The following is a 13,993-nucleotide window of genomic DNA, read 5'->3' on the forward strand; positions in this document are numbered from 1 at the left end:
TTATTTGTGTAATTAATCCCACAAGTATTGGTTATCACTTTAAAACATGTAAATTGTTTACATTTGCAAGAGTGACATCTGAAGTAAATTTCCTAATATGCAAATATTGTGGTAGGGCAGGTTATCAACTGTAAAGTAGATCCTGTAGATGAAGCCACAAACTGAGAGTTGAACAAAGCATACGAGATTTTATCAACGATACGTCACTTGAACGGTTGGCTCATTTGGTAAGAGCGCTCGCACGGAACGCGAGAGGTCCAGGTAATTAATCCTAGAAGTGAGGGTTATCACTTAATACTGTATAACAAATTCTATAAGATGTTAAATTTCACTTACCCAGTCATTACACTAGCTACTATTTCAATATACCATATACATAGGTAAACATTAATAAGTGTGAATAATTTTGTAAATAACAGTTAAAATCGCAATGCAAAAGCAATCAGCTTGAAATATATCATTTAACACACATGGACCTAAAGATGGCAGCGTTCAAACCTAAGTTATAATTAAATGTGCCTTCTAATGCTTTTTTGTATTCAAGAGGCAACATCTGTCCCAACGGAAGAACAAAAAATGGTACGCACGCTTCGAGCAGATACGGATCCATAAATAGAAAAAATCTTTACAACTCTGCAGCTTGCATCTGCAGGGCCGGCTTTACATTGTAATGGTAATAACATGATTATATAATAAATTTATATATTTTCCGCTTTACTGATAAATGACGTAGTAAAATTGTCACTATTTTATATTTATAGCTAATAACAAGTGCTAACCTGCCAAAAGTTGTTATGCCCTAGGAATGAAACCTCACGGCTGTTCATTGTATGAATTGTCATATGGATTGAAATGTCATTTATTGAATTATCAAGAATTTATTGCGAATATTTAAGTATTTTACACGCTTTTTATTGCTTCACTTTTATATATATTTGTTTGTAACCAACTCATTTGGGCCCGATTTAGACCCACTTTAAACGGCCACATTTTGTTCAAACTTCGTAGATTTATCGAGGGCCGATGACAAAACATTAATTTGATAAAATTATTTCAATTTGCTAAAGAAGATTTTTATTAATTTATATAATTTTCATCTATCGTCGATAAGCCAGGAAATGATGTTAAACCATTATCTTTAACCGATTTATCTAATATTAGGAAATTTTCGTTACCACAGCGAACTTTGTGCTTTTTAGCGTGATTTAAAGTTTTTTTTTAAACTATTATATAATATTATTTACTTAACCTTCTCCGAAACACGCAACTTACGGTATAATTATTATTCCGAACGGTTCAGAAGTTTTGCAGTAAAACCTAAGGGAAAAAACGGCTCTCCATTTGTTAGTATAGATTAAAATTCGAAACTTTAATATGGTATTCGGAGATTGACTTCCATTTGCAAAATGATGTTTATGATTTTGAAGTGAAAACTTCTTTTAGCGCGGTACGTATATTTTTAAATGATATAAATAAAATCTCTGGACTTGCGACACCGTTACGAGACGCAGCTATAGTGTGTACATATATGCATGCACATATAGCAGACCACGAACACGTCTAGGTAAATAAAATGTAGATATATTATTATACAATATTATATTTTATTCGAATATAATTTTTATACCCTATTTTAGTTACCATGAAAATATTCCTTCTATTTTAGATTGTAATAATTTTTATGATAATGATGATAATACAAGAGTTATCGAAATTGTTAACGATGATTCATAAAATAATATTAAATGTATTTTAAAGTTTCTAATAATTAATAAAATACAATTCATAATATATAATAAACCTAGTAGCCATCAAAAAAATTCAAAAAACGCGCTAAAATAAGTTTTCACTCCTGTCGGTACTCCCGGAGTGCAACCCGTATTTTTTTTTATATTTTATATCTATGTTAAATTACTATAATCATGTACGAATCATATAGTATCAGGGTATACCAGAACTTTCGAATGATTTTTTGACATAATTTCAGATTTTTGTTCTTGTAAAACATAAATAATTTCAATAATATTCTTGAGTAGTATGTCCATTACCCACCCTAATTACTTATTTAAACCAGCAATTCTTGTGCTTACATATTATGTTAATATATACATATAAATATCATATATAGGTTATGACGTCACGCCTCAGCCATCAATGATAGCGTGTAATATAATAATATGTATGTACAACCAATGACGTTTGATACATCACGTTAGACAAATCAGACAAATCACGAAATATGGAACATGCCACAAATTACACCATTATAAGTTTCGGCTGCTATATCTATACATTGCTGCTCATTACTCTAGTTGTCTTAAATACTCTTATTCAATAAGCAGCAATGTAAAACAAATTATCCAGTAAAGGTTACCTATGATGAACCTGATCCGGACAGTGACAGTTGACACACGACTAGGAGAGGAGTGTGCTGATATTGTCTTTAAAAACACACTTTTGCCTTTCCGCTATCAGACTGCCAAGAGTGTGGGATACACAATCGAGTAGTTAAAAAATATCACACTTTGCACTCGGACTATGAATTGTAGGTTCTTATTTGTGTATAGATCGTCATTGTGTAGAACAACTAAAACTTAAAATGACGCCGTGATCATTATTGAGAATGAAGGGTGACGTTAACATGGCCGACTAAATATCTTTTATATAATTAATTTATATTTTTCTTTTATTGAATATTTTATAAATTAAGTGACACTTTGTTTGTCCGCGATGGATGCCTAAACTAATGAACGGATTTTAATGGGGATTACTTCATGGAGTGCAGTTTAGTACAACTTGAGACATAGGATAGTTTTATTTCGATTTGGGACCCATAATTATTTTTATTTTCAATATTTGTTTTGTATGGTCATATTTTCTATGAGAGACTTTATTGACGCACGGTTTGACACTGTGAAACAATTTCATTATAACAACAGAGCATTTTTTACGAAATAATTCTTGATGTTTTGAAATATTATTGGCAAATTCCTATAAAACAGTTTTATTTATTATGTACAGAACAACGTCTGTCGAACTAGTAGATATATATTTTATTGAATATCTTATTAATTAAATATTTATATTAAATCTGGGTTAAATTTTAGTTATTTTCTTGAAACCATTTATTCCTTCACTCTTTAATACTTTCATTATGCCATTGATTATTGGATAAAAAACAGGCCACAAATATTAGTTTAGTGTGCGAGATAAGCTACGTCTTACAATAGCATTTTGAATGTCACTTTGTGTTAGTGTGCGTGTATTGCTCAAAATAGAGGTAAATTCTTAACCCTAGATTTATTTCGACGTTTTCACAGCTATCAAAGTCTATCTAGATGTATAAATGATCTAAGGCAAAAGCAAAGGAAGAGTGAAGTAAATATTGAAGATGGGCCAAACAAGCCAGAAGAAATGTATTTAACATGGTAAATACCATAAAGTTGTATCTCACGGCTTGCCTTTTAAGACACCCTGGGCCAATGCTTGTATGAACTCGCGATTATGGCGTCGCATTGCTTGAGATACAATATTATATTGAAACGATCACTCTATTGTTCTCTTGTTAATGAGCCGATTCAAAATGTTCTAGTATTCTTCAACCACAAGCTGGAATTTGGTTATACAATGAAATCGAATCGCTAATTTGAAACTACCGCCGTAGTCAATAAGCACGATGCCTAAGAAAGCTTGTATAGAAGTATTGAAAAAGCCAGGGACGTATTTATTATGTATATTAAATCAAAGTCACTAAATTGTGTCAGCCGTGTCTATAGAGAAAATAATCTAAAAGGCATCTTTTATCCTGGCTTAGATCCCTCACTTACAAGCTATCTCTATCTATAGTGGCACACGTGGCAACACTACGTGCATACAACAAGACTGAGTAATAGATCTTTAGGTCAATTAAAGAGCGGAATTGAAAGCGAAAGCTAGTACATATTACTTTTTTTTTGCTAGCTGTACCGCTGTAAATACTAGTACACGGCGCTATTGTAGATATTATCTCCATTGCCAAGACAACTTAAACCAATTTCGAACATTCAAATATTATTTTTTAAATAACTTTTGAATTGCTTCTTTTTCTTGCTTAAATTCGAATTGTCTTCATGACTAACAAGAATTCAAACTCCCTTACAAAGTTAAGCAAGATTTATGATGATGATAGACTTATATGACCATTAGGTAATAAACAGATAATTTTCGTTGCTTTTCTAAACAAGGTTGTTAACCGGCAATCTATCACCTCGAATCAAACTAGTTACAAGAGCAGATTGTATATATTAATGAATTAAGCAAATATATAGAAAGCAGCAGAGAATGATGTTCAGATACACACACGTGCATTTGCAGCTGTCATGACAGGTGCGCTTGAGCCGCCCGCCCCACTACCGAGTGAGGCCAAACGATCACAATGATTATGAACTTATTATCTTCCTACTTTTGACGACCACTTAATTTTATTTTAGCGAGCTGATTTAATGCCTTACGTGTTTTTGTGAAGCAATCGCTTTAGGCCACATTTTTAACGCAATTTTGAGTTGCGTGCAGAAGTGGTATTATGAAGGATTTCATTTGTAATCACTTTGTATACATAAGTTTACAATCAAACGTTTCCAGTGATAATATTATTGCTTGGATTAAAATACTTTTGTTGGATAATTTAATTGTTAAATCTCTATACTATCCTACTAATATTATAAATGTGAAAGTTTGTATGTCTGGATGTATGTTTGAACTTCTTTAACGCAACATCTACTGAATAGATTTTGATGAAACTTTACAATAATATAGCTTACACACCAGAATAACAAATAGGCTATAATTTATAAAACTATAGTGTGAATTATAGAAAAATGTAAAAGAAGTGTGATTGTTACTAATGAATCAACTAGCAAGCAAAAGATGAATACAATTTAATTTATGTGGCAAAACAACGTTTGCCGGGTCAGCTAGTGATATTATAATTGACTAATATTAGACCGGCGAGCGTACAGGCCAGTCGTGGTTACCTGTCACCTGACCATTAAGCTACGGGTCTTGAGTTGAATCTTGGTAGGTACGACTGTTTTAAGGAATGTTTACATTTGAATTAACAAAGTTACTTGTTGAAGTGGCGGTCCTCCACAGTGCGGTTTTCAAGGAGCTTTCTTCCACGTACTGCAAAGCTGTGGAATGATCCTTATGCGGTGTTTCTGGGACGATACGACATGGGTACCTTAAAAAAAAGCGCGAACACCTTCCTTAAGAGCCGGCAACGCTCCTGTGATTCCTCTGGTGATGCAAGAGAATGTGGGTGGCGGTGATCACTTAACACCAAGTGACCTGTACGCGTGTTTGTCCTCCTTTTCTATAAAAAAAAATATGTTTTAATGAAACAACTCTAATATAAGAAAAAAACATATTATGTTACTTGTTTCATGGGCGAGTCCGACTCACACTTGGCTGCTTTTTACGATTATAATATTGTAATTGTGGATATGTTATCAAAAAAAGACAAGTGGCTTATTAGAAGCATTATAATGTACACTTTGCCGGTTGGTTTTCCAAATAGAATTGTAAATTTAACTTAAGGTTAAGGTTTAATATCCATAAATAGATGATACTTTAGTTCACATATTAATTAAATGTAAGCAATTAAAAAGAGTTTGTAGCGTTATATTTGTATGGAATTTTGTACTAAGGGTTATAATATTTTATATACCATAAATTCAAATTCAAATATTCTTATTCAAAATAGGATTTATTGAAAGTCAAAAACTACCACCCATTATAAAACGAATGCCTCAGACCTGATAAAAATGGGCGCAAAAAACTCAGCGGGCTTTTTTTTCTTCAAAAAAATATATTTACCTGACCTTAAAAATAACCTGTGGGCGGTCGCTCCATTCCCAATCTGTGGTATCATTGAGAAATTATAGATAGATTAATTATTATATAGTAACCTTTTAACTTTACCTTACACAAGTAATATTTACTTACCGCTGTAAGCACAGTCAGTTCTCCCAGCCACTCGTTCAGAAGAGCCTCTGGGTCCTCCCCTCCCGTACTGGGACTCACTTCCTCTTCTACCAATGCCATCTGGAACAAGAAGTCGGCTTTAGCGTTACTTTACAATACAAACGTATCGAACCTGGTCGAAAAACGACCTGTATAGCCGAGTGGTTAGCGATCCTACCTACTAAGTTAGAGGTCCCGGGTTCGAATCCCGGTAGGTGCAAGCATTTATATGATGAATATGGATGTTTGTTTCCGAGTCATGGATGTTTAAATGTATTTATGTATGTTTAAGTAAGTATATTGTATTAAATATATCATTGTCTTGTAACCCATAACACAGGCTATATATGCTTAACTTGGGGCAAGATAATTTGTGTAAAAAGTGTGTCATTATTATTATTTAAAAAGGAATCCCTAATCAGTTCACAAACTTTCTATAGGTGAAATCCAATCATCATTTAGGTCAAAAAATTGCATATGAACGTCAAAAATAACCATTTACCACCACTTTGAAAAAGTTGAAGTTCTAATGAGAAGAAGTGGCAAGAAACTCATTGCAGCTTCTAAATAAATATACAGAACAGCATTATCATATTACAAATAATTATGTCAAATAAAATCTGTGCAAAGTTATACATAAATATTAAAAATAAACAAAATGTTGGACTTTCTTGAATTAACCACTCCCCATCACTTGCCCCTTTGCCCCATTTATATAAAAAAAATATTATATTAAACCTCAACGGCTATTGAGTACCTACTACCGTATATGCATCACTCTACTGTAAATGAATAAATTTATCGACGTTATGAAGATGTATGATGAAGTATGTATTACAAAGAGGAAAGATTTAATTGTTTGTTTGTTTGTTTGCATTGTATAGGCTCCGCAACAACTGAACCGATTTGGATAATTCTTTCACTGTTGGGAAGCTACATTATCCCCGGGTGATATAGGCTACATTACTTTTTCATAAAAAAAAAAAAATAGGGATCTCTACTAATAGTCTAATAATGTAACCCTAGATGTAAAATTATGTACGCGAACGACGTCGCGGGGTATAAGCAAGTGTAACTATAAAGTAACTTTAAAATTACAACTAGGGCGAGTACTTGATAACTAATCCTCGCATGGACTATGGACCAGCTATCGCCTTCCTTAGGACTGTTCAGAAGGGAGGCGAGTCTGTAAGGGAACGTTCAGCCCCATCACATTCTGAGCGTGATAGAGCCAGTCAAATAAACTAAAAGAAATCTTTCTGATCTATCTGAGTGTCAAGTTTTCTAAAGGTCCTGTGTTTCGGCAATGCCTTTGCGTAGGTCTCATCGCCCCCAAGCCGGAGGACTTAACCATTTTATGTGATTGACGCTATATATAACTCCCGCGGCAATACGTACTGTTTCCAGATTCCAGTGTGAGTATTCATTTTGCGCTTAGTAGCTGACTAGCTGCCAGTTACGAAAACAATGACTCATATCTCCAAGCTTAGCGCAGCAACAAACCCAGCAAAAAATGAATAACGCGCTAATATCCGACACTAAGCAGCAAGAGAATGCAATCTTTGACATAATCGACGCTCACAACAATAGAATAGCCGTAAAAGGGACTCGTAGTAACAACAACTTCAAGTTGCAAAAAGTAGTCTATCAACAAACTATAACTTCCCCCCCGCCATTACGGGCCACAATCGCTTGCGACAAGTTTTGGGATTAACTCGTTGTGGCTGATATTACGTTTTCAATGTTGAAATACGGTGAGCTTTTGTAAAATATTGCCGCGGAAGTGGGCTTTATTTTCAAAAGGACGATATTAATTGTTTATAGTCTGACATGTGTCCTTAACTGTTAACTATTGTTTTCTAATATTCCAATGTATATTATTAAGTTGAAATTTTTGGGTCTAAATTACAACCAAAAAAATGAAACATATAATTAAGAGTAAAGTCTGACTGAGCTCGCCTGTTACATTTACTAATATTAATTAGTTAATAAAAATTGTTAATTATTTATAATCATTGATTTATCAATTGTTCATCAACTATATATGGAGCGTTTTCTACCGGAAGCACCGGTTGACCTGAAGTGATGCTGTGACCGCGATCTCTCCGCCCCCTTTCTCGAAAACGGTTCGCCGTATAAAAAAAAAAATTAAACAAGATTTGTAGAGAATTTAGTATTCTACAATATTGATAATAAATACAAATAACAAGATGAAGACCCATAGGAACTGAGACATTTACAAAAAAAGCGCAAAGAACCGATTTTTGTGACCTTTGACCTTGAAATTTAATAGTTGCGTACACCCTACCATATGTAGATTTTGAGACAACTTTTAGGGTGTCAATATACAAGTATTTACAGACTTACAGCTGGGTATCTCGAATTCCGAGGTGAACTTACTATAATGACTGGACTATAAGGCAGTCTTGGCTCGGGAGAGTCAAATGACAGGCGATGTTGTAGTAATTAATTTTCAACGAAATAGTATATTATACAAAAAATCAACAATCGCTTTTAAATTGTAATCTCAAGTCAGCGTGTGTGGGATCTCCCAGCAGTCAATGCGAATATAATGTACCTAAAAATAGTAACATAGTAACCAAATTTGTTTCACTGAGCACACATAGTGTAATATTTACGAGAAAAGTGACATTTTGTAATCGCATCGCGATAAAATATGTTCGTGTTTGGACCGTGGCTGCGACGCACAATGGCTCTCCATAGAAAAACTGATACAATCTATTGTTACTTAATTGTTTACGGCTAGAGATAAAGTTACGCACAAGAATTTGTCCTAAATACAATAAATAATAAAATAATATTCGGATTCTTAAAGGATGAGTTTTACAATTCGAATTTATTTTAAAAAATTTTTTTGTGTTTTATTTATTTATCACGTAGTTTATGGATTGATAACAGATAACTTTTAGTTACTAAGGGATTAAAGAAACTAAGAATTCAAGAGTAATTAAGAGTTCACCTCAAATTCATCTCATTTTCAATATTTTGTACAGAAATTTAATTTTTTTACTGTTTAGTTTATTTGGTTATAGTATTTTTTCAAACAAAACAAAACTTACAACTATATTAAGAATACTATGATTAGTATAGTTTTAAAATTTATTAAATGTATGAAACATTTTCTTTTTAATAAGATGTCCTTGCGACAATCTTTTCAAATTTTAACTTTTCTAAAAACAGTTGACTTGTCTAATTGAATTGATTAAGAAGATATAAATATTAGCTATGCGCTACAAGCATAGCCAGCCATATCTCAAACAGAGACAACTCTTGTTTACGACTTGTTTTTCAAAATCGGTTACAGTCATAACAGATTCGTTTTCAGAACTGAACAGAACTCGAAACAGCCAACCACGCTTGGAGTTAGCTCCTAGGTACCTAATTTGAATATTTTACAACTAGCTAACGCACAGATTGACAAACTGAAATTGGTTACGGATTATCAAGTTGTCAGATTTATCTGCTAGTATATTCCCGAAACATACAGACACAATAACACGCGTTTGAATCATTTAAATAGTATCCCATTTAAATAAATGTTAAACACTCGCGTTAATTAAAGAAAATACTAAGCATATGCATGTTTGAGGTCAGTTTTTTTAAGTGGAAACTTCTGTAGCCGGGTTGCGCACGCAATAAATAAATAATTATAAATATATATATATAGTGAGACAATTTTTAGAAGAATCTCGTGAGTTCGCGTCACCGAAATGCTTAAAGATATCTATCTGTAGCTAAACAGCTGGTTTACTGTACAACTTTAGTGCTGTTTTAGTGTATCTTTTAAGTGAGATTGAATGGATTTAGTGAAAAGTTCAATGTATATATTGTTCAAATAGTGTTTTTGTGTGATTAATATATTATTGAAAATAAGTTTTAAAAATAAATTGAAATTAATAATTTAATTGATTCAAAACAGTATGAAATTTCACATTTTAATAGTAAAAGTCCTAAGATTTCACGTCTATCGGCAGTCTCTACGATTGCCAATTGTTTTGGAAGAAATACTTTGTGGTTTGTAAACTTAAAGTCCCGGGATTGTGGCGCAGAGAGGTGCAATGAAACTATAACAACGTTTACTTTACATTTATATACTCCTTCCTTTTGTGTAATATGATTATATTTTTGACACTCATATGGATACTTTTGAGTTAACTGATGTTGGGTTAGAGGCTTCGTAGTTCTTAGGAATGTTAGTTACCGATTAAACCATATCTCGTTTGTATAAAGCATTGACGTACTATAAACAAATAGAGTCACAATCACGCCCCAAAATTGTATCACAGCACTTTGCCTACGCGTCTGTTAAGCAGTTTTCGTTCAGTTATGTTTCGACCACGCTTTGAATACAACGCCGCGCAATGACAGTGTTCAGTGAAAAACTGTCCAAATAACTGCATATCCAAACTTAAAAAAGATGATTTCAGGTAAATACCCATTGAAATTAACCAAATTGTGTAACTTACTTTACGTTTTTAATAATTTTGCTAAATTTAATTGCTAAAACAAAATGTTCTCGATTAAAATCCCATCCGAGCTTCTAACGAGCGTGTACCTACAATAGGTTACCGGTACCGATTGGGTGCCTAGTTTTTTTTTGTAAGTCAATGACATGAACGCAAACTCTCCGAAAACTGAGCCTTGCAATTATAGAGCCCATTAATATTGGACTCGTCAACACAGTATGAACATAAGGTAGGTGAGACTAGTGGCGTTTTGGTGTGGTTTTCTGAAGAATCTCGCATGATATGAGAACAGGTACAAGACGTACACGGGATTGGAGAACATTTAAAATGATGGCAAGAAGTTAATGTTGGAACAAAAATAAATAAATAAACAAAAAAAAATTGGTGGAACAATTATTATGAATAAATCTCAGTTATATCAAATATAAAATCTGTTCATTTTTGCTTATCCATGAGAATCCATGTCTACACCACATCAAACCGGTGAAAACATATGTTTGGGGTAATATCCCTGGTCAATCACCAATCTTGAATTCTATGAATGGACACAGTACCAACACACACCATATTCACAAACATTTCGCAACGTTATTTGGGTGAAAACATTTTCCGTATACCGAATAGTTTCGATTGCGTGAACCGAGAAAATACAAACTGTTTATTGCAATAAAAATATTATTTTAATCTTAGATTAAAGATTGATCTCCACTGCGCTCCAACAAGATACCTCACTACCTAAGAACAACAGCTTTTTTATTACGACAACTATTAGATGCTTGTGTGCGTGGCATCTTAACACTTAATGGCATCTTTTAAATTTTGTAACATGCGCTTCGTGTTTTTTTTTATTGAAATTAATTAAAATACAAAATACTTACTGATGACATGTGATCCCAGTGTCTTTCTTATTTCATGTAGTATTCTATTAAAAGAGTTTTATTACGCAATCCTGCATTTTAGTTTCAATTATTAGCAAAGTTTACATGAACATGCGGCATGTCAACGTCCACTTTGCACTTTCTGACTAAGCCTGCTGTATCCAGTTGGAGCACAGCGGAGACCAATCCTTAATCTTAAATTTTTCTTTTATTTCACCATTAAGTAGTAGACTTCTATCACATTTTCATCGTAACTTAGCTAACGCAAAACTTGCATCGTTTGCTCAGAAGGTTTTTTTTATTATAAAAAGTTTTAAAAGTCCTTATTCCTTTCCATCATAAGCCGAAAAATAATGTCTAGGTACATCTATTTGTTATAAGTAGATAACACGTGAATATGCATTTTAAAACAATTAAAAGTACCCGCATATCTCTTCAATTGTCAAATACATGAAACTCCCCTAGCTAATGTTCACTTAAGAAACATAAAGAGAAAGAGAGAGAAGAGAGAAAAGAATATTGTACCTATATGAAATATATATATATAATACTAGCTGACCCAGCTAACGTTGTATTGCCATATAAAGTAATTAAAAATCACTACCAGACCTACCAAATATATTGTACATAAAATTAATCGTACTACAATAATCATTATATACGATTGCCATCTTGCAACTCTATTGTGTTTGTGGATGGAATAGAATAATATAAAAATCGCGATACAAAAGTAGGTGTTGATCATAGGCGGGTGAAAATTTGAGGTTGTATGTAATTTTTAGTGCAGATTCGTATTAAAATATAATAATAAAAATGTCAAAAATATAAAAAAAACAATTTAGGGGTAGTTCATACAGGGTCATGCAGGGAAAATAAATGTTGGTCGATTCTCAGCCCTACCTGACCTACACACAAATTTTCAAACAAATTGGTTTAGCCGTTTCGGAGGAGTTTGGTAACTAACATCGGGGCACGAGAATAATATACATATATATAGAAATGAGAACATTGACAATATAATATCTAAACATAACTACATTAAACATGCCTGCCTTTTACAAGTACACACAGAATTCTAATATTCTTTAAAGACTTTCTATGAGTTCTTGACTTAATTAAAAGTATCTATATTAATGCAATAAATATTGACAAACGAAAGTATTAGAATCCAACACAAAAAAGAATATGAGTAAAAATATATTAGTAGATGTGTTAGCTTTTTTTTGTAAGTTATTGTAGGTCATGCAAAATCTAGCGACGTTATCAAAAGACTGGCGGAACAAAGTGGTTGGAAATCGTTCAAGACCGGAATAGATGGCAGAAGATGAAGGAGTCCTACACCTTAGAGATTGAGAACGGCTAAAGAAGAAGAATGGAAAAAAATTCGTGAAAAAGGAGTGGATCTCCAATAAAAGTTTTGTTAAAAATAATGGCACGAAATTAACCTAAATTAATTTTAACACTAGTGATGTATTTATTTAGGTTCATAACGAAGTAGGCACTGCCTAATTGCCTATACGATATGCACGACCCTGCATCCAATATCAAATTAAATTTGTTTGGCCCAACTTGAGAGATGGGATACTCTATAATCCGATTCTAGATCCTCAATGTATTCCACGTTTTATATTAGTACTAACTTAACGCCGTAGCTAATGAAATTACTGGGCAAATGAGACTTACATCTTATGTCTTAAGGTGACGAGCGCAACTGTAGTGCCACTCAAAATGATTGGGTTTTTCAAGAATCCTGAGCGCCACTGCATTGTAATAACGTCCTGCTCGTCTCATCCCTTATTTTCATAAAAAAAAAACTCATTCAATATACACTGTGGCTCCGGCAAAATCTTCGATATCCCAGTATAAACGCTAAACCTCTACTTAACTTGTGCTTGGGAGTAAAATTTTGAAAAATTACAATGTATTGATAATGAATGTGATGGACTCCCTTAGCACCTTTGAAAGCATATTTATGGATACCTTTATGTCTGGGAAACCAGAACCCAGCTCTCCATTGACGAATCAGACCGACAAGGGAACTTATTATATGCATACTAGCCGATCAGACAGACGCTGTTGTAATAAAATAATAAGGATTAATATCGTATTTGTGCAAATAGCTTTTACATTACCGCTTTATAATTGCCATTTTTTTAAATAATAAAATGGATATAGTATGTTATCCTTAAGAGATAGACATATGCTATGTTTCTTTTCAGTTGGCCTATATAAGATACACAATTCTAGCGTACATTATCTTATTATATCTCAAAGGTCATAGAGAACGTTTTCGTTGAAAGCTCCCAGAGGGCTTGTTATTTTCCGACACGTCCAAAAGATATTGTTAATTATTACAAAAACGTAACAATACATAATTATACTGCGCAATCTATTGGTAAAAACAGCATGAAAATCGGTCCAACAATTTTGAGTTTATCGCGAATAGTAAGACAGACAGACGCGGCGGTGGACTTTGTTTTATAATATTTAGTGATACAGAAGATGAAATTGTCATTGATATAAATAACTGACCTTGTTGACACGTGCATGAGCATATCAAAAAACAAACTGTGTGAACTCTGGTTTTATTGAACAGACACGTTTTTTTAAACGCAGCCTACTCTTTCG

At 33.1% G+C, this 13,993-nt stretch overlaps 1 protein-coding gene across 1 annotated transcript in view; it reads right to left on the bottom strand.

The window, feature by feature from the left end:
• The window catches only part of LOC126978722 (abnormal cell migration protein 10), a 54,943-nt gene that overhangs the window by 38,457 nt on the left and 2,493 nt on the right, over positions 1-13,993 (bottom strand). Inside the window, exon 2 of the mRNA XM_050827749.1 lies at positions 5,983-6,081. Within this exon, the coding sequence (XP_050683706.1) occupies positions 5,983-6,081 (99 nt within the window). The remainder of the gene's footprint in view (positions 1-5,982; positions 6,082-13,993) is intronic.

Source organism: Leptidea sinapis, chromosome Z (genome assembly GCF_905404315.1).
Source record: "Leptidea sinapis chromosome Z, ilLepSina1.1, whole genome shotgun sequence".
In the NCBI taxonomy this organism is placed as follows: domain Eukaryota; kingdom Metazoa; phylum Arthropoda; class Insecta; order Lepidoptera; family Pieridae; genus Leptidea; species Leptidea sinapis.